At 40.4% G+C, this 21487-nt stretch overlaps 1 protein-coding gene and 1 pseudogene across 1 annotated transcript in view; both read left to right on the forward strand.

Annotated features, from left to right (window-relative positions):
- The first annotated feature begins 2886 nt into the window (after positions 1-2886).
- Positions 2887-21487, forward strand: part of Stau1 (staufen double-stranded RNA binding protein 1) — a 54293-nt gene continuing 35692 nt past the window's right edge. The window contains exons 1-3 of the mRNA XM_071609004.1: positions 2887-2975; positions 12578-12648; positions 19337-19625. Of these exons, the coding sequence (XP_071465105.1) occupies positions 19421-19625 (205 nt within the window). The 5' untranslated portion in view covers positions 2887-2975; positions 12578-12648; positions 19337-19420. The remainder of the gene's footprint in view (positions 2976-12577; positions 12649-19336; positions 19626-21487) is intronic.
- Positions 15075-15172, forward strand: LOC114101479 (U6 spliceosomal RNA; annotated as a pseudogene).

Here is a 21487-nt window from a genome sequence, read left to right on the forward strand (position 1 = left end):
GGCTACATGCTGTCCCTCCCCAGGGCGGCGTGCGTGCCTTGCCCCGCTAGAAACACTCTCTGGGTCCTTTCTGCCTAGTTACCACTTACTTATCCTTCGGAGCTTTGCCAAAGCATTTGTTCCCTGAACCTCTGTTATGGTTTGGATTTGAAGTGTTCGCCAAAAGCTTATATGTGAGACAATTCAAGATAGTTCAGAGGTGAAATGATTTGATTATAATATTTAACCTAATCAATAAGTTAATACACAGATATGGATTACTGGGTGGAACTGTAGGCAGGTGGGGAGCAGCTGGAGGTGGTGGGTCACTAGGGGCTTGCCTTTGGGGTTTATAATTTGTCCCTGGTGAGGAGAGCACTCTATGCTTCCTAATTGCCCTGTTCTGAGCTGCTGCTTTCCTCTGCCCTCCTGCCATGACCTTCTGTCTCACTTTGGGCCAAGAGCTATGCAGCCTCAGTCTATGGACTGAGACCTCTGAAAACATGAGCTTATCTGACCAGGGCCAATGAGCCCTCTGTGTTCTAACCCTGCCCTGGGTTGGTGCATTTACACAGAAGGGCAGGCATTGCAAATGCAAATGTCAACAGAAACAGGAAAGTAACATCACTGAGGCACAGGCAGGCCAGAGACTGTGGTGCAATGAAAAGGACACGTCCCACCTGTAGGGTGCAGTGCTTTCCAGCATGCTCTGCACAGCCACATGGGCCTTCTTAGTCCAGAGATGATAGAGAACTAGATGATTATGTGTTAGAGTGATAGCAAGTAATTTAAACTAAAAACAAAAAAGAAAAAGAGTCCCTCCCATGACAACCTCAAGATATAACACTCCCCGTTTTGAGAACTACTCTGAATTTTGGCTTTGTGTAACCAAGGAATTATATAATAGGGTTTCTTAGGCTTGTATTTTTCTATTTGGACCTAAAGGCTGAGAGTCAAGTTCTCTTCCAAAGTCCAGTTGACCTCTTGATTACTGCCAAGTAATTTAGGAATCATTTTTTTTTCAGTTGTAGATGGACACAATACTTATTTATTTTTATGTAGTATTGAGGATTGAACTTGGTGCTTCACAGTGCTATGCAAGTTCTCTACCACTGAGCTACAACCCCAGACTGCTTTCCTTTTTCTTGGAAAGATGGAAATAAGAAATAGTGACTATAAAATATGTTACTCTAAATCCTGTGTTCCTTCCAAGATAAACTAGAAATATATATATATATATATATATATATATATATATATATATATATATATTTTTTTTTTTTTTTTTTAAAAATATTTATTTTTTAGGTTTTTTTTTTAAAGGTGGACACAATATCTTTATTTTATTTTTATGTGGTGCTGAGAATCGAATCCAGTGCCTCAACCATGCTAGGCTAGCACACTACCACTTGAGCCACATCCCCAGCCCTAGAAATACGTTTAAGAAGAAACGGGAATATGCAAAGCTCATGAAAACCCAAGCAGAAGTTGATTTTTTTTTAAATCAATAAATTACCTTTCTTATTTTTTAGCGTTCCTACTAAGAAACGAAAAGCAAGGGATTTTCCCATTTCTCTCAATATAAACAATCACCTTCGAAGAGACTGATTGTGCCCATGACCCCAAATTTGGTTTAGGGAAACCCTTGAGTATCTGCATCTTTACTGGTGAGTTAAGGGATCCATTCTGCTTGGAAGTTAAATTTTGAAAGTTAAAAAAAAAAATCCCTTTCAGGAGAGGACTGAAATTCAGTTTAACTGAATTTGCTTAGTACTGTCTTGGATGGGCACTAAAGGGACTGACCTGTGACTGTTTTGGGTGTCATGAAATTCAGTGTCATTGTATTTTACACCAAGTAAAGTAAGGAGGCCAGGCGCAGAGGCGTTCTCTAAGGCTTGGGCAGCCTTCAGAAGATTTTTTGGAGGGCTTCAGCCACAGTATCTCACGTTGTAAATTTTACAAAGCCAATTACATTTATTTGGCAAGGAAGATTGAGCAATAGATTGAGAGAGATTGAAAGAGATGGAACTCGGGGCCTTGCACATGCCGAGCACGCTCTGCCACGGAGCCGTCGATTTTATTTAGGAGTGAAGAAACAGGCCCTAGGGAGTCGCAGAGTTCCTCATTCACTGTTTCCGGACCTCGCTCGATCCGTGCGTCTTCCTAGAGCTCCAGGAGCGCCCCCTCCACCGGCCTGGGGCAAGAGAACTGCTAAAAGACGACGAGGTTATCTAGAGCTGGGCCAAAGCAGCAGCGAGCTGGCACTTCCGCTTTCTGTCTCACGTAGCAGCTGATTTTATTTGCCGTGTTTCCCCCCACTAGAACGGAAGCTCCACGAGGGCAGGGATTTTTGTCTCTACTCTCCAGTCTCAATTCTTCGAGCAGCACCATCCTTACACATAACAGGCGTTTAACAAACTGTATAGAAGGCGGAAAGAGGGATTGGGAGCGGGGAGAAAGTAGTGGCTGAGAAAGGAGAAAAGGGCTGACGGACGGAAGGAAGCAGGAAGCGTCAGGGAGGGCGGGGAGGCCCGCGGTCCGGGCCGCGCTTTGGGACCCACAAGCAGTGCGCGACTCCTAGCGGGACTACAACTCCCAGCAGGCTTCGCGGCCCGCCCCTCCGTGGCTCCCCGGGTGCCTTGCGAACGCAGGCTCCGCGCAGTGCCCGCCGGGACTTGTGGTCTCCGCCAAGGGTGGGGGGTGGGGCCGGGCATGGAGGCGGGCGGGGGCCGGGGGCGTGCGCCGGCCCCTCCCCCGTCACTTCCTGCCGGGCTGCGGGCGCCCGAGCGACTCTTCAGCGTTTGCGCCGGCGGCCGCTGCGTTTCTCTCGGCTCCCCCTTCCTTTGACCCCCGGCCCGGCGGCGCCCGCCTCCTCCGCGGCCACTCCGCCTCTTCCCTCCCTCCGTCCCTTCCTCCTCTCCCTCTTCCTTCCTCCTTCCCCTCGCCGCCGCCGCCCAGGACCGCCGGCCGGGGGACGAGCTCGGGGCAGCAGCCAGGTGAGGCGGCGGGCCGGGCCGGGCCTGGCGGGGCCCGCGCGGGCTCCGCGGCCGCGGGGCGGTGGGCGGCGGGTGGGCTAGGCCTCGGCGGGCGCGCGCCCGGCTCCCCAGGCGCGTCCCCGCCTGCGGGGCCTTCCCGGAGGAGGCGGGTCCTGCTGCGCCCCCTGCCCGGCGTCCTCGTTCCTCCTCTCCGGCTAGGACTAGAAACAGGTGCCGCGGCCGCCTCGGCCCCCTCGGCCCGCGCGCCGCGGCGAAGTTGCTCCGGGCGGGGTCCCCGCCGCGCAGACCTCCCGGCCCGGGGCGGCGGCGCGGTGGGTGCGCGCTCCAGGTGTCCAGCGGGGTGCAGATGCGGCCACCGAGAACTCTTTGTGCCGCGTCGGAAGAGGGCTAGCGCCGCGGCTGCCTCTTCAGGCTGTTGGGTCCAGCGACGTGGGGCGTGTGGAGCGCTTATCGGAGCGCCAGACCCCTGCGCGTCCCGGCAAACTGCCCGCGGGGTTTGCGAGCGATACGGAGGTGTGCGGCGGGGGCCGCGCGGACGGAAGCGGACCTACCTGCGCGGTGGGCTCCTGGGGCAGGAACGCGCTCTCCCGCCGCCCGCGCCGGCTTTGTGTTGTGCTCGCAGCCGAAAGGGCTCCGGCTCCACCGGGACGCTCCGTAGCAGGCGGGCTGTAAAAGGTAGATGCTGCTATTTCCATCGTCTCTGTTTGACCAACTGCAGGTATTCGGCTCCCGCAGTATGAGCGACCTGTCCCCGTTTCTGCCATCAGCCAGCTTCTCGTTGTCATTCCATTTCTGGGAAAGTTGCTGGCAGAAGCTTCCCTTGAGTTCAGCAGACCTTTCTGAAGCACTCGCTGTGTGTCAGGCTCTGGAGGGGAGTGTACCATGTTAGAAAAATGTCCTTTCACGCACTACCTGATTTCTCACTTTATAAGCCACGACTTGGCTTTGATTCCTCCTCCGTTCCTGCATGCAGACTTCCCTTTGAAACCCTGGCCCCTTCTCCCTGTTGCAGTATTGCTTGTGTGGAAGTTTTCTTCTGTTCCTTCCGAGATGCGCGTTTCAGTTTGCTCTGCCACTGATATTGGGGACCTTCCTAAGGCCACTCTTCCCTTCTGCTTATAGCTTTAATTGTTGATAGGATGGAGGAAAAAGACTTAGACGAAGTTTTGTTTGATTTTGATCTTTGAAGAATCGTGTGCTTACCAAATGTAGATTACATTGCTGCTTGTTGAAGTAAAAACTAAAAATTCAGCTGGAGTGCAGAGAGAGGAGTTTGGTCATCACAGTGACAGGTGGGATATTAATTGCATAGAGTTGCATAGGTATACCCATCTTTGAGGAAACGCAACTGGTAGATGTTAAGGTTTACCAGAATGTAACTGTGTGCATTGTTGAGAGTGATTCTCCTATACCTTAGGACCCTTTTAGACAGTAAATTTCCTTAGTGAACTCAGACTGGTTTTTACAGCCATCTCTCAATGATGCTGTGTCCTCTTTTTTTTTTTTTTTCTTTTTAAGTTATTGATGGACCTTTATTTTTATTTATTTATTTATATGCAGTGCCTCTCACATGCTAGGCAAGTGCTCTACCACTTATCTATAATCCTTTTTTTTGACACTTTCCTAGAATTTTCTGATAGAGTCAGGAAATAGTTTCTAGTTTAAAATCATTTTTCTAGTCTAAAATCTTTGTTTAAATGACTCCCCCGGCCCCCATCTTATTACTGGGGATTGTACCCAGTGGTGCAGAACTAATATCTATAACCTTTTTTTCCCCCCCCATTTTATTCTGAGACAGAGTCCTGCTAAATTGACCAAGCTGGCTTTGAGCTTGCCATGGTCTTGCCTTAGCCTGTGACTGGCTGAGAGTACATCCATGTGATGCTTCTCCTTTGTTTGAAAAACTTAAACACTTAAACAGACAATGGGAAGCCTACCTTCTGCCATATTTACGAATTATAGTGGTGCCAGGGAACTGGTGTTGATACACTATATAACATAAAAGTTTTTTCAAAACTTTTTTATTATGGAAAATATACAAAAGTCAAATAGTATGGAGGACCTTATGTATTGGTCACTCAACTTGACAATTATTAACTCATAGCTAATGAGTCTTATTTCCTGTTGTGCTCCTTCCCGTAAACTGGATTATTTTGAAACATCCTAAATACCATGTTACAATATTAATGATTTTGATTTTTTCCAAATTGCTCCAGGCTGTTAACCTTTTACAAAAATTAGTATTCTGGTGGTGTTTATTTATTTATTTTGCTGGAATTCTCATCTCAGTTTATATGTAATTACTTTGGGGGGGGGGGCGTTGTGTAGTTGAGTTGGCTCTTGATTCAGTGCTTTTCTCTCTTCAGTCATCCAGAATTTGATCTTGCTTATTTGTGCACAAAAGCAACACTTCTTGAGCTGTGTATGACCAGTTGAAAAGCAATCAGAAATAGATTCCCCTAATTTTGTTTTGGTGGAGACCTATGTGTTAAGCCACTTTAAAAAGTCCTTTGGGTCATAGTTAAATTACAATTAATAATTCATAATGAAAACTTGCAGTTTCTTTGTAGTAGTTGTGTAAATATATTGCTTTTACCTTAGATTAAGTGTTTAGCAAAGAATAGTTGATTTAAAAATTTTTTTTGTTGTAGAACTTTTTCCCAAAGATTCCCCATCTGTATAATTTACAAACAACAAATTTACTAAGTATAAATGAAACCTTAATTTTTGTCAATAGTATGAAATCACAAGCATAGGTGTTCATATTTTCTTTCTTGTCTGAGAAGAAATACCTTTTAGAATGGTAGTAATTAACAGGAATACTATAAATGTTTGCCATTGTTACTTAATTTTTAAATTTCTAGTCATTAAAAGTTTCTAGCATTTAGACCTGTAACATTGTTATTTCAGCTCTGTAGATTTACTTTTGAGCTTGATCAGTTACAGTGGAAATGTTATACATTATGTTTTAGTTATTACAACCTGGGAGGTGGGGAGGGATATGACTCTTAAAATTAATTTAGGAAAAAAGCCCAAATTTAATATCCAGAAAGGACATGAACATTTTAAAAACTTGTTTAAGCTAAGACTTGAAGTAAAAGTTTTTAAGTGTTTGGAATTGTTACCATAAATATAGTGTCTTCAGAATAAATTGCTCTCTTTTTAAGATTCAGCCAGAAAGCCCATTTATATACAAATTATTTTAAGTTTAGAAGTGAACATGACTCATGGAACGTTTTCCCTCATTTTTGAAGGAACCATCAGTTATTCCGGGTATAATCACAAAACAAAACTGCTTCTTCATCCGGAGTTGTCCCTAATAAGACAGTGTGTATTTTTTTTTTTTTTTTAACCTTTATTTTATTTATTTATATGTGGTGCTGAGAATCAAACCCAGTGCCTCACACATGCTAGGCAAGCACTCTGGTCACTGAGCCACAACCCCAGTCCCTACAGGTGGATTTTTAACACAGGTGGCACAACAGGAATCCAGTTTGAAGGCAGCTTTCTTTGAGGCCCTTTACTGGGAGGATAAGAGTGAAATTCACCAGTTGGAAGACCAAAGTCACATGAAAAATGTATCTTTGAGGGATGTTCTAGTCCTAGAGGGTTTATTTTTATGAGCCTCTAAACTAGATGGTCTTATTTGTTGTGATACTTGGTGAAACAAAATTGCTCAATTTGAGGATATATAAATTCTTCCTTCTCAGATGAGAGCTTTTGGATTTGCTTTCTTTTGTTTTAGATTGGAGTTTTAGAGACTTTAAAAATGTTTACAGAAATTTTATTACAGATTTGTTTGACACTTGATCTAAAATAAGTTGTTTAAATTGATTTCTGGTAGAGATCTTTGTGGTTGGAATGCTTCTGAAATCATTTCCTATGTGAACTTTTTTTTTTTTAATAAAAACTTTATCAGAATCAAAACTAGCATTTATACTATTTCAGAAAATATAAGTTAGAGATTGGGTCATAAGAAGACATGTTTGTTGCTGTATTTCCCCCCCAAGATTTTATTATGAAAAATTTCAAACATATACGAAAGTTTATGTGGTGCTGAGGATCGAACTCAGGGCCTTGCACATCTTGGTGAGCGCTCTATTTCCCAGCCCCAGCCCCAGCCCGGTTTTTTTTTGGATACATTTCAAAGTAAATTGTGACAGCACATGAAATACTTCAGCATGAATATTTATTACAGTTTTTGTTGTCATATTATATTTATTCTTATTTTTTTTTGTGGTGCTAGGGATTGAACCATGCAAGGCAAGTGCTCTGCAAGCTGAGCTATATCCCCAACCCTGATGTCATTTTATTTTTTTGTGGTGCTACCACTGAGCTACTTATCTAGCTATTCAACTTAATTTTAAATTAAGATAGCTCTATAAGTTACTCTAAAAGCCAAGAGATTTGTTGATTTTTATTTCCAGTTTTGCTTTAACTCTAGAACTTTCTGCTTTTAAAGCAAATTGTTTATTGAACTTTTGTAGTAAGATACTCATCTATAAATAAAATATTACAAAGCTTAAGTCTTGTTGACCAAATCCTTTGTTCTCACCTACTAAAGAGATAATAGGATTACAAATATATAGCTCTGTTGATCTTATCAAATGCCACTGGGTGGATGGCTTGGTTATCTTTCTTGTCAACAACTTAATGCTCTGAATTAAAAATTTACTGTAAAGAAAACTATTATTTTAAAAAGAGCTAAATAGGAAATAACATTTTTTGAGTATTTACATTCCTTAGTAGTGAATCAGATTGATGTAAAAGTAATGTCACCAGGTTATCGGAGGTAGAAACCAAATCTCTGTCGATAACCTATTTTCTGGGATTAAATGTAAAGTTCAACTTTTTTGTTAAGTGCAATAGTTAAGGGACTCCCTCAAAGTGTATTAACTGAAAACAAAAGTGGAAAAATCTACCCAAGAAAGTATTTGCTTTTGATTAAAAATTAGACTTCTAAATATTAAGTCTGTAACCCACCTGGCTTCTGTTTAATCGAAGATCTAATTTGGGAAAGAAGTATGAATAACTGTGGGGTTATAACAGTAATGGAAGCAAAACTGGCCATTTTGTTATATGACAATAGAAGTTTTTTTGTCACGTAGGCCAGACTATAAAGGCTATGAAATCTATTTAAGGCCCCTGGGGTCTTGCCCCTAAATGAAAGTGACTGTGAAGGACTAAGCCCTCACTAGGTTGCCTCTGTATTTGATGAGCTGTGGGATTGGTCACCCATTGAGTGGGTTGATTTTAGTTAGCATGTTCTCTGTTCCAATATAAAATTTTTTTTTACAAGTAGTATGTAGCTATAATTTATATTATGGATGTTCATGTGATTGAGAACAACATATGTGAATTTGATGGGTAATATTTGCTACTGTTTATTGAGCTCTTACCATGTGCCAGGTTAGAATTAGAATTACAGGGTGAGGGTTATTCCATGCAGAAAAGGAATCTAAAAGATCAAGTTGAATTTATCTAATATAAAAGCTGCATTTCATCGAGCCTTCTTTTGTACTAAGGATTGAAGTAGACCCGTTATGTTGTATTTCTAATACTCTGCAAGCATCTTTGCAGAATGAAGATACTGAGGCCCTTGAGTGGCCAAGTCACTGGGCAGGGTCCTGCGCCACCAGGTGTTAGTGCGAGAGCACAGGTTGGTTGAGCTCCAAAGCCAGTGCCCTTTCTGTGCAGCTGTGCGAGGACCTCTCTAATTGTGCTACCTCTCTGATCTTGCTTGGCTGCTTTTGTCTAGGATAATCGATTCTGCTTGTCACCAGTGCAACCCTGGCTGCCCTGGGATAAAGTTTTTTTTTCCTCCCAGAATGAACTTTGTTCATTGGAACCTTAGATCAATTTGAAAGAAGGTCTGCTTAGGTAATACTCAATGTTTTAAATCGGCCCTTTTGTTTGTGTGAAAATTTTAAGATAAAACTTTAAAGCTGATTCACAGGTTTGTGTGTGGAAGGGGTTAGAGGTATATGGGGAGGGAGGATATTTAATAACTTTGGTTGAAGGACGCTGTCTCCTGAATTATTATAACTCATCATTGAAATTAGTTGAAAATTATTATTGACTGTAGTCAAGGTTGCTGCTAAGGAAATAAGTTTCTTTTGAATTATCATACTTTGCTTTATTGGAAAAGAGTTAACTAAGTTTCCAGTTAACTTTGTAGGATAGGTGTTTGCTGCCCTCTTTACTTCCCAGCTGTTTCTTAAGCTAATGATGCTTAAGGCAACGTGCTGTTTAGTATTGAATTGTTTCCTAAACAGTCTCTCTTTTACTTTCTTTGAAGCGATGGTCTCCTGAACCAGCAGTCCCTCTGGTTCTTCACCAGGCAGTTGTCCCTCAGGGCTACTCTTGAAAATCTGGGTCAGTGAAATTAAATCTACCTTTGGGTTTGTGCTTTTAGGAGATGGTATATGAGATTCCATTCTATGTTTAACCACAATTGAAGCTAAATGTGTCTCAATCATAAAAAGGTGTTGGAAATGTGTCTTTCCTGGTCATGAAGCAAACAGATAATACTGCTTAGGTTGTTAGAATATTGGCTTCACTCAGGGATGAGTTTTAAGACCTCCCTGGGTCTTGTGTCATTCTCTCACATCTTTCCTTTTTCCAAAGTCCTGCTTTCTATAGATTAAAATTAATTAAGGCATGAGTTTTCTACTTTTGAAGATTCCACCCTGATATAAACAGGACCATTGTCTATTGATGCCATTGTGATCTTATGCAGAATGCTAGGCAGTCGGCTGTCCCAAAGAGGATAATTTATATGCAATGATAAGTTTGCTTATGCTTGGAAGCTTACATTCTTTGTTGTGCAATTTATCCAACCTGCTCATTGAGGCTCTCTGACCCTTTACCTAGATGACAATCAAATAGAGATAGGTAAATAAAGTGTCCTTTTGGTTTCTAGTAGGGTAAACCTGTATAGTCTGTAATGTTTAGCTGTGACTACTGCTAGATTAGTGATTTCTCTGTTGAGAATTTATTTAAGCACTAACCATAAAAAAGAGTAAAGTAAAATAATATTTTTGTATGAGATCCTTTCTAAAATTTGCTACATTTTTTCTTAATAGAGTACTTTAATGTGCTTTACTAGTAACATTTTATATCAGTTATGGTGTAACTTAATAAAGTAATGTGTAACAGCTCACTTTAGTGTGGTATATCATAGTTGCATCTCACCTACATTACCAGTTAATCCACCCAGGAATCATGTGATTACTACTTTAGTAATCTTATGAAATTGATGGTGGTAGCTCCATTTTGTATATTAAAAAGTTGAGCCTACATCTAACTTGCTGAGGTATATTCAGCTGAGTGGTGGAGTTGGGAGCCAACTCAGATCCCTGTCAGGCATCTTCCATCATGCCCCGCAGTGTGTGCCAGCCGGCTCTCTCTTCTCCTAAACTTACTGTTCACAGCCAGGGAGCTTTTATGGTGTTAGGTGTCTTTTTCAGTGATGAGGTGATATGTATTATAAAGTATTTGTTACTAATTAGAATGCTAGTGGGATTACTTATTTTAAAAATTTGTATTGGTTCAAGGTTTTATTTATACAAATTCCACGAGGATAGGGACTGTGTCTTATTTGTGCACATGTCTTTGTCCAGAGCCTAGAGTAGAGCCTGCAAACAGCAGGTGTTGATGTGAATAAAGCAGTGAATTAATTCACTCTCTTGCATTCTCGTATGCCTTCTTGAATGGGAACTAAGGGAACTGGACTTTCCCTGTAGTCTTTCTTACCTCTGCCATTGCTTCGAGTAAGTGCTACATAGGTATTTTATTAATAATCATGGTGGTTTGTATTTTCTTTTGAAGTTGATTGGGAGATTTCTAAAAATGGGTTTGCTCACGGAAGCATAGTCTCTGCTATGGGGAAAGATGTTTGAGATTCAAATGGTCGTAGACTTTCTGTATTTATTCTCTTTTGCTGTTATTGATGACAGTTGTTTCTTCTCCCTGTCATTATGTTGTGTATGACTCTAGCAGCTACATATTCTTTTTGGTACCAGAGATTGAACCCAAGGCCCCTTAACCACCAAGCCACATCCCCCCATTTTTTAAAATATTGATTTTTTTAGTTATAGTTGGACGCAGTACCTTCATTTTTTAATGTGGTGATGAGGATTGAACTCAGGGCCTTGAATGTGCTACGCAAGCACTCTACCACTGAGCCCCCACTCCCAATCCTTTTTATATCTTATTTTGAGACAGGGTCTCACTAAGTTGCATGGGGCCTTGATGAGTTGCTGAGGCTAGCTTTGATAGTGTGATCCTCCTGCCTCAGCCCCCTGAGCCGCTGGGATTACAGGCATGTGCCACTGCACCTGGCAGCAACTACATTTTCTATTCTAATTTTTTTTTCTGCTTTTGGCTAAAAAATTAGATATGCAAACTTAAAATAATTGTTGGGCCTAGCGGAGCAAGGCCTGCGTTCACTGTGTTTTGTGGTCTTAGGTATTTGTTTGGGCTCGAAGACTCTTTTTGGTTCTCTTCATGTCAGTTTTGGATAAGAAAGGTTATGGAACAACTGTGAGGTCTAGATTGGAAAATTGTTAGTACAGGTTGGATATACCTTGTCTGACATGCTTGGGAGAAGAAATGTTTTCAGATTTCAGAATTTTTCAGATTTTAGGAACTTATTCATAGACTTACAGATTGAGCTTTCTAATCTGAAATGCTCTTAAATCTGAAACTTTTTGAGGACATTTTAGATATTTTGATTAGGGATGCTCATCCTGTATACTGTTTACAATAAAAAGAATCTAAGTTATTAAGATACTGGAGAACAGATGAGAGCTCATGATTTTATTTCTGAAATAATTTAGACAGTGAGCATCAACTTTTTATTGTCTGTTAAGCCGGAGTGACAGTGAGAAACCAAAATGAGCAAAAACGCTTTCTGTGATAAAAATGCACAAAGCAGCTCACGTCCGGAATTCTATTAGTTATGGACTATTGCCATTTAAAGGGGAGGGGGAACCTTTAGATAAATCAGATCTGAGAGTTTGAAAATTAAATTTTGTCATTTCATATCCAGTTCTAAAAAATTGATTGTGATTTGTACTTACTAAAGATAATGCTTTTCTTGTGTTTTGCAATTTAATGTAATATTGCTTATGTGCACAATGCCTTTTGGTAATTTTTCCACATGAATGCATTTGTATTGTCAAACATATGGCAAGGACACGATTAAATGAAATATTTAGCTGATAGTTATTGGGGGGGCCCTCACAAGTTTGAAAATCAGGCTTGTGTGATTGGATCGTATATGATATCCAATTTCTTTAAAAAAACAAACAAACAAAAATCAAACCGTGAGGTAGCCAGGGCATTCTCATCAGGAAGTAATTGAGACTGAAAAGGGAGAGTTCTGTCTCCCCTGTTCGTGTCCCTGTGAGGCGCTCTTCACCCTCTTCTCAGGCATTGTGTCTTTTGTGGAGTCTGCCATGTGCTGCAGACCATGACATCATGCTTTCAGAAATTTTCTTGCTTGTAAATTTTAGGTTTTCCCCAAACTCAAGCAATATGTGTCTTCACTTTCAGAAAAAAAGATGTCCCCTGGTAAATTATTGTTTCTTATTTTCCAGGAGTTTCCTAACCACATAACCTCTCAGAACTGAGCAAAAAACAACATTGTTCCTGGAACGCCCTCTTTAAGGTACACATAATTTGACTTTATAATTTCAGGCTTGTCTTTTGTTGGTGATGCTTTGGAATAAGATCTTCATTAGCCTGTGTGGAAAATTATTTTTTAGAAATTTCTGACTATAATATTAGAGAAACAGAAGACACTTTATGTAGTTTTAATTTCTTTTTTTTTTTAAATTTTTTGATTTAATTAGAAAGTAATGCAGGAAAAATTGTTGGCAAGAATGTAAAACCCTCCAGCCAGCCTTGCCATATATTTTAAACTTACCTACCAGACTGAGAAGGGACCACTGAAGTTGTCATTAAACATAACTCCTTCAATCAGCATCTTGACCATAGAAGCTTTTGTGGTTTGCTTTCTTTTAAAAAGCCTTTGATTTCTCAGGATGTTTAGGTTAAATTTGGTTTTCAAACTTGTGGAACTAATTCAACATTGTTTTCTGTTGTGAGATAGGGTTATAAAGCAAGCTCCATTTACCACTGGCAGCTTGTGATCATCCAGACAAAAAAAGAGTTTTATTGAAAGAGAGTGTTCAGGATTTTGCAGTCTCTAGTCAGGGTACTGCAGAACACACTGCATGTGTTAACACTGCTTGTGTTTGTTAGCACTTTGCCTCTAAGAACTGAAAGCACATCACCAAACTGTCTTTGAGATAGTATTCATAGACAAGTTAACCTACTTGGGGGAATGAGGGAACTAAATACAAGGAAATTAGAGAAACTGTACAAAGTTCAGTGACTGAATTTACGCTCATCACACTGAATTTGTATAATGCTATACAAAAAATTGTATTACCAGGTCTCAGGATTCCTTCAGTATGTTTGCTCTCTGATTGCTTTAAGTGAGGCTTTGTCAAATATCCTATTACAAAGCTATCTGGGAAACTGAGGCATAGGGAAGTGGATCGCCAAGAGCTGGACATAAAATTACCATCTGAGTTGGGTGTGCACTGAGAGCCACAACTACAGGTTTGTACTGCTTTAACATTGTTGGTTACCGTTCAGCAGCAAGTCTGGTTTCTGAGAAACTGAGTCAGTTTTGTATGAAGATGTTGGTCAGTACACTCATGTTTCTAGGTAAATGGCACATGGTTACAGATAAAATGTTTCTTTTCTGAAGGGATAGGTATTCATTTTGGCTGGTTGAAAACATTTTCCTGTAAAAAAAAAAAAAAAAGAAAAGAAAACATTTTCCTGTGTTTTTCATAATTTTAAAAATAAAAACTGTATTTACAGGGCTGGGGTTGTGGCTCAGTGGTAAAGTGCTTGCCTAGCACATGTGAGGCACTGGTTTAATACTCAGCACCACATAAAACAATAAAGTTTAAAAAAAATTAAAAAGTTTTAAAAAGATTGTATCTACAAAATTAATGTGTTTGAATTTAGTTACTTTTAAGAATGACTTATTGGGAAGAGGGTGAGGGGAGCTTGATAAGGTTTTAGGGCTAGAAATGAAAAATAAGGTTTATGGCTTGTTAGACTCTAGAGGTAAATTTTTTTAACTTGAGTATTGTGTTATGGTTTTTCTAGGGTGAACAATTAATAATGCATTCTCTTTTAGTGTTTCTTTAAACAGACCACCCAACAGTCACATTTGTATGGAAAGAAAATCTTCCTTTGCCTACTTGGCATTGGGCCAAGTGTGAGACAGGGGCCACATTCAGTCACTTATACTGAAGGCAGACATCTTAAACAGTCTGGGTTGTTTCCAAGTCATTATTTTCAGCTAATTTTATTGTCTTCCAAGTGAGAGTCACTCCTCAGGAATAATTCTCCTGTGTCTTTCTCTTGAGCATCAAGTACATAGTGGTCCCCCCCCCCCTTTTTTTTTTTTTTAGTAGTTTGGCCATATTTCTTTTAAATAACTTTTTATTATTTTGTAATTTCATGTGCTTGACATTGACCTTAAAGCTGTCATTTTGAAAATGATTATGTAGGATGATAGTGGCTGCCATGTATTTATACTTGTGGCTGTACTCACTGTAGATGTTTGGATAATGTTTGGAGCGAAAGAATATTTCTTGGGGAGGTGGGTGGGATAGAGGGAAGCAGTGGAGGGGAGTGAGCTTACTTACAGAAAACCTATATAGTCACATTGTGGTTAGAAAAATGGGTCTGAAAATGATCTTGGAAGTAACTCTTGGATGTATGGAATGATTAGGCATTTTAGGTGTATTTCAAGGGTTTTGAAAAGGATTTTATATTGTAGGAAAAGTGACCAAATTTCTCTGGGGATCGAGTCTCTCAAAAACTAAAGGCATTGGGAATATAGCTCAGTCAGTAGAGTGCTTGCCTTGCATGCACAAAGCCCTGGGTTCAATCCCCAGCACCCCCCCCCCCCCAAAACATAAAAAACCACTAAAAAGAATAATGAATTTATACTTGGTTCTTTAAAGATCTCTTCTTGTGTCTTTGATAGAAAGTTTAACAAGTAGTGCTTGCTTCCACAACAGATACTAAAATTGGAGTGATACTGAGATTAACTGGCCCTGTACAAGGATGACACACAGATTTGTGAGACATTCCATTTGTGTTGATATTGAGAAAGCATTTCTTTGTTTTACAAGAAAGTTGTAAATAGGTTCTTTTCAGCACTTGGGAATGTTCACTTTGCCATTTATGGATTCACATGTAGTAGATGGTTAATAAATTTTTGTTGAATATTGAATGAATTTGTTCTAAAATTGCAATTGGTATTATTAATGCTCTCATCCTCTCCCATACTGGGGCTGGAGTCCAGAGAGTCAACTGTGCATGCCAGGCAGGCACTTCTGAGTTACACCCCAGCCTGTTGATGTTTCATCATGGTAAAGAACTGGAGCGCTCCTTTGTATCTGTGTCTCATGTTACATGAGATTTACTGAAGGACTTGCAGCGGGTGAAATGTTTGTGGTAATCTTAAAAGGAAGTTTGCCCAGAATTGAGATACCTTCTTTTTTTGTTCCTTTTCTTTCTCTATTTTTTTTAAAAAAATCACTTATTACAAAGGAGAATGACATGTTGATTACATAAAAGTGGAGCAACAACATTATAAGTCATGTTAATTCAGTTAAAACTGGTTAATGGAAATGCTTAATTAGTTATACTATGAAGATTTTATAGTTTGTTACTTGACAGTAAGACTAAGCACTATTGCAGATAGTTTTATAAAAACTGTTTCTAAATGGATCTACTCTGCCTTCTTCTGTATTGAATCACTAGGACTTTGTGCTCAATATGTTCTAGTGATTGTGGATTTCTGCTAAGTGAGGCTTCTGGTGCCTTTTAAGCATATCATGTGTAATTTATTTTTTAATTTTTATATTTTGGGTACTGGGGATTGAACTCAGGGGCACTCGACCACTGAGCCACATCCCAAGCCCTATTTTGTATTTTATTAGCGTCAGGGTCTCACTTAGTTGCTTAGCACCTCACCATTGCTGAGGCTGGTTTTGAATTTGCGATCCTCCTGCCTCAGCCTCCCTAGCAGCTGGGATTACAGGTGTGTGCCATCTTGCCGGCCACTTCATGTGTAATTTAAAACAGGGAGGGGTGGCTTTCATAGGGATCACAGGCCAATGTCCCCCTTCCTTATAACCTACAGAAAGTTCTTGACACTTGTGAAGTGATAGCTGCCACCTAAGGTGAGACGGTATTTGTCTGGGTAGTGGGAGGACAGTTTTGGAATTAAGGAGTCTTTTCAAGGAAACACCTACAACTCCATCGTTTCTCCCCTTTTTGTGTTGTGGTGCTCATGTATGCTCCATAAACATAGGACTGAGAGGAAGCTTTCCTGAGCTGGTGGATAAAGCCCTTCAAACAGGACAGAAATGACCTGGCTGTGTGGGAGGCAGGAGCGACAGCACAGGCTTCACAGGCAAAAGCGTTTCCAGCCAGGACTGAAGGATCTTTGTATTTCAAACTTTTCAACTTCATTTTACTATGTATAAAATATTGTTCTTCTCTAAGATTCCTTTTTGGTGGGGAGGGTACTGGGGATTGAATTCAGGGGAACTCAACTACTGAGCCACATCCTCAGCCCTATTTTGTATTTTTTTAAAGACAGGGTCTCACTGAGTTCCTTAGGACCTTAGTTTTCCTGAGGCAGGCTTTGAACTCTCATCCTCCTGTCTCACCCTCCTGAGCTGCTGAGATTACAATGCTGAGCCACTGTGCCTGGCTCTAAGAAGACTTTTAATAAAGCATTTTGATCTCTTGAGTGAGTCTTTAATTTATCTGGTGGAAACAGTCCTCATGGACATTTAAAGGAAGAGACTGACGTTTTCATTTAAGGATGTAATCCTCAGGACAAAGTACGGGTAAGCAACCCATTCACAGTTTATGCAGAAGCAGTGGCTCCAAATAGCCATGATTCCCTGAAGGCTGCCGTGAACTTTATAAATAGCAATAGCTAAAGCTTTGTTTGTTCTTTGAATTACTGTAAGTAAGCTTTATTTATTATTATTATTTTCCCCATTCATAACTACAAGGTTTATCCTGGTGTCTCTGGCCCCTTTACACAGAGATAGTGACAACCAAAGAATATCTTCAGGCATTGGCAGATGTTCCCCTGAGTGGACAGGATTGTCTCCTTGAGAACCACTGCTATACATTTTCTTTTCAGGCTTAAATGAGTCACATTTAAGTGTTAAATGAGCAATTGACTAAAGTTTTATTGTCAAGTGAGTAGTGCTTGATGAATTTTACTTTAGTTTTTGCAGAGTTAGGGATTGAATCCAGGGCCTCCCGCATGCTAGGCAAGCACTCTTCCACTGAGCTACACCTCAGCCTACTGCTTGGTAAAATTTAATGTTGGTCTTATTAGAAGTTTAAAATTTATTAAGTACCATCTCATTGGAGAATTTAAGCATTTTTTTATTAGTAGTTTTTAACTACTTGTTTCAACCAGTTGTTAGCTGTCTCCTCCAGATGACTTGAGGTGAACATTTTGGGGGCAGTTTCTTAACTTCTGGAAACCCCACGTATTTATGACTGTAACTGGAAATGCTGGCACAGGGCCTGCTTTAGACAGCATTAGCCAGAAAGGATCCCTTTGGGCCCCACCCTTTCTAATTTTAGGTGTTCATTCAGAGTCTTAGACCCAGGGTAGAGTTGTTGCTCCTTCTGGGATGGGGGTAGATTCTTGGCTTATTTTCTGACCTTGTGACTTATTCTCAGTATCACGAAGTTGTGTGTACACTGTAAGTGATTTTGTTGTTCTTGTTGTTAAATAGTGCTCTCTAGACAGTGGGGAGGGAGATTGAGTGGGGAAGTGAGGTATTTCTTATTTTGGCAGCTGAAGGAAAAAAATGAAACAAGATCATGGCTTTCTTAAAAACCATTCTGGACTTGTTTCTCGACACTGGCAACTTGTCTGCTGAGACTATTATCTAGATCGTCAATGGACCGCCTCTGTTGTTTTGTTCTGATTCCAAAAGTAAGGAACTTTTGAAACAGCAGCACTGCTGGGGATTTTGGTAAATGAGGTTGTGCTTTGCCTTGCCATCCCAAGTCACATTGCAGCTGAGTTTCTTTTGGGTTTTGTAGTCTTTTTTGTTCCTGGGCAAGAGAATATGTGGCAGGACTCCTGTAGTAACTTATTTGCTCTGCTCATTGATCTTTTTCTAGGTGTCTGGCTTTAAAAATCATTTTGAAACTTTTTAAAAAGTTAAAGTAACAAGCAATCATGTTGTAATAGAACTTCTAGTTAGTCAGTGTGTTGGCTTGGCTTTGGTTGGCTGTTTTCCTGAGAGATCTGTCATTTCTAGTCTTTGTTGCTACACTGGTTATTTGTGACTTGCTTAAAACAGTTTTCAGCTTTTTGAAGGATGGAGGTGACTGTAAGGAGACTGTTCCTGTTTTTGATTTGTGAAGAAATTTACATGCACGTGTAATGATGTCTTTGCAGCCCTTCTAACTTAAAAACACAAAGTGAACAGTCTCCCATGTGCGCCACCCCTGGCCCCAGGAGCAGCACCAGCAGTCTGAAGTCCACCCCTCTCCTCTGCATCTTCTTCACTTTCACCTGTAACACTTCAAATATTATGGAATGGTCTTTGCTATTCTAATCATTCCTTGTGGGTGCAGCAGTTTTCTGGTTTAAGGTCTATAATAAAATGAGACCACCTGATACAAACAGATTAGGAAAACAGATATGTCTTCTATCATCATAAGAAAAAAGAAACAGCAAAAGTGAGAACTTCCTTCCTTCTTTTAGTCAAATAAAGGAAATACTCCAAGAGTACCAGTCTGAGCCTACGGACCTTAGACGGAAGCAGTGTTTATATTAATCTGGTGATGGTGTTACTAACCCAGCTTGCTTCCAGTTTCTCATAATTTTGAGACCAAAAACCTTTACTATACCCATATACTATAAAAACAAAGCAAAACAAACCTCTCCATGCTTTTAAATTTGTATTTTTGAGTGTAGGCTGTAGTTTGCAATTCCCAGTATTCAACAATAAGTACTCAACCCTATTGCCTCTCTGTGAAATGAACATGCAGGACATGTGGGTATTAGAAATCATTCTAAAAACACTGTAGGACACACAAGGCGAGACAACTTGATGTATACCATGGAGAAACATTTCTAATAAATCGACATAGCTACATGCTAAATGGGACTATTTTCATAATTAAGTAGGTAACACCGATTTTGACTGAATTACATATCTCCTCTATAATTTACCTTTTTATTTTCTTTCCCTTACAACTTTTAGGTAGAACTTTAGACTTCATAGCACTGAATTAACCTGCACTGAAAGCTGTTTACCTGCAGTTGTTCACTTTTGTTGAAAGTGACCATGTCTCAAGTCCAAGTGCAAGTTCAGAACCCATCTGCTGCTCTCTCAGGGAGCCAAATACTGAACAAGAACCAGTCTCTTCTCTCACAGCCTTTGATGAGTATTCCTTCTACTACTAGCTCTCTGCCCTCTGAAAATGCAGGTAGACCTATTCAAAACTCTGCTTTACCCTCTGCATCTATTACATCCACCAGTGCAGCTGCAGGTAAGCGTATGAATCCAAGTGTCTTCTGTTTCAAATGTTTTCTCAGCTTGTTTTCTGATCTGTCAAGTAGGTTGCAGGTGTAGGTAGGGCTCACATTTACCTTCAAGGAGCAGAAGAGAAGATAACCAACCATGCTTCTGTATCCAGATCTAGAACACTGGTTGTGGGGTTGATGGAACCTCATGTTGACAGACCATTTGTAATTTGTGAGAAAGATGATTGGAAGCTGCTTACACTGTAAAGCCTGGTCTGTTATAAAGTGGTAGCTGAAAGAAAGAATTGAACAGTAAGTACCACTTTGGACAGTTATTGTTCTATGGGAAATTTTACTTTTAAAATTATTTCCCAGAACTGATGATTCTTGTTTGTGCAAGCCTTCCTGTATGGCTACAGGATTTTATCCCAAGGAAGGGGCAGCCAGATTCACTGGAAGGCAAAAGAGTACGTTGGCATTTGTTGATTTTTATTTTGAACAAGTGACTTTAAATTTGGGAGGTTCCAGAGGTAGTTCAGAAACCACAGTTGGACCAATTAGAAATGGAATAAAGAAGCAGAGATTTAAAAAAAAAAAAGTATATGTTGTATATATACACGTATATGTGAATATATATGTATATATATTTAGAAGCATTTAAATCTGATTATCAGGAAATTGAAAATGAACTAAAGAAAAGACTCAACACTTGGGGGGAAAAAATCTAAAAATGACATTATGTCTCCCCTTTCCCTGCAAAGTGGCAAGACCAATTAAAGAAGTGAGGTGGAGTCACCTTGCAGCAAAGTCTCCTCAGCCCTGCCTCATTGCCTGGCAGTTTTCCTTGAATTTCCTCCTTTATCCTCTCATTTCCTTTATTTTGTAAATCTGTTCCTCCAGCTTTGCTTCTCCTACTCAGATGCATGGCATCTTCCAGAGAACCTCCAGGATTCCTTGGACTGCCTCTCCAGATGGCATTCTTGACTTGTCACCATTCCCTAGAGACTCTGTTTCCCCAGATTTGCTGTGTATGACTGTCTTAAAAGGAAGAGGCACAGACTAGTTCAGTCCTGTGGAGTTTATTGCTTTTTCTTTTCATGTGTTCTTTTACCCACATTTTATTGACTTTGTAAAACTCCTACCCACTGTGGCCATTTTATTTTATATGTGTAATTGTCAGAAATAGATCATTGGAGGTTGGCAGACTCTGGAGAAAGGACTAGGGATGCTCCAGGAATGAGAAGTCGGGTCTGTGGAAAATGACAGACCTGTTTGATAGATGGTATTGGCATGTTGAATTTGGTGAAATACCAACAGGCTGCATCTGATAGCTGCCACGGTAACCAATTTCTCTCTGCTCAGAAGACTTCCTTGCTACCCGTCTTTTGGGCTGCAGTAGCAGTGCACCATCAGATTCCAGATGTTGCTTGCTTGCTGAGGTTTGGTAATTCCTCTGACTGCTGTTCTCTCTCTTTGGAAGACATATCTGCTCCTTGGTTACATGGCTTTAACTAGTTCAGAAAAAAACTCAGTGGTGTCTTCTCTATGTTTGAGCTCCCAGCATTGTTTGCAGATTTGCATCACTGCTGCTGATGTTCTTAGGTTTGTTCTCCCTCTGTTTTTATATCCCTGGGGGAATAGCAGTCTTGAATACTCCTAGTAGATTTCAGCACTCTTACGTTATTTTGCAGTTCCTTCTGACGTGGCAAACCCCAAAGAGAAAACCCCAGTGTGTCTTGTGAATGAGTTAGCCTGTTTCTCCAAGATTCAGCCTGAGTGTAAGCTTTTGCGTGAGCAAGGTCCAGCTCACTGTAAGGTAAATATTGTCCACCTGCTTATGCATTTGTAATCCACCAGGAAATTTTATTTATTTATTTATTTTTACTAC

Source organism: Marmota flaviventris, chromosome 2, assembly GCF_047511675.1.
Source record: "Marmota flaviventris isolate mMarFla1 chromosome 2, mMarFla1.hap1, whole genome shotgun sequence".
NCBI lineage: Eukaryota > Metazoa > Chordata > Mammalia > Rodentia > Sciuridae > Marmota > Marmota flaviventris.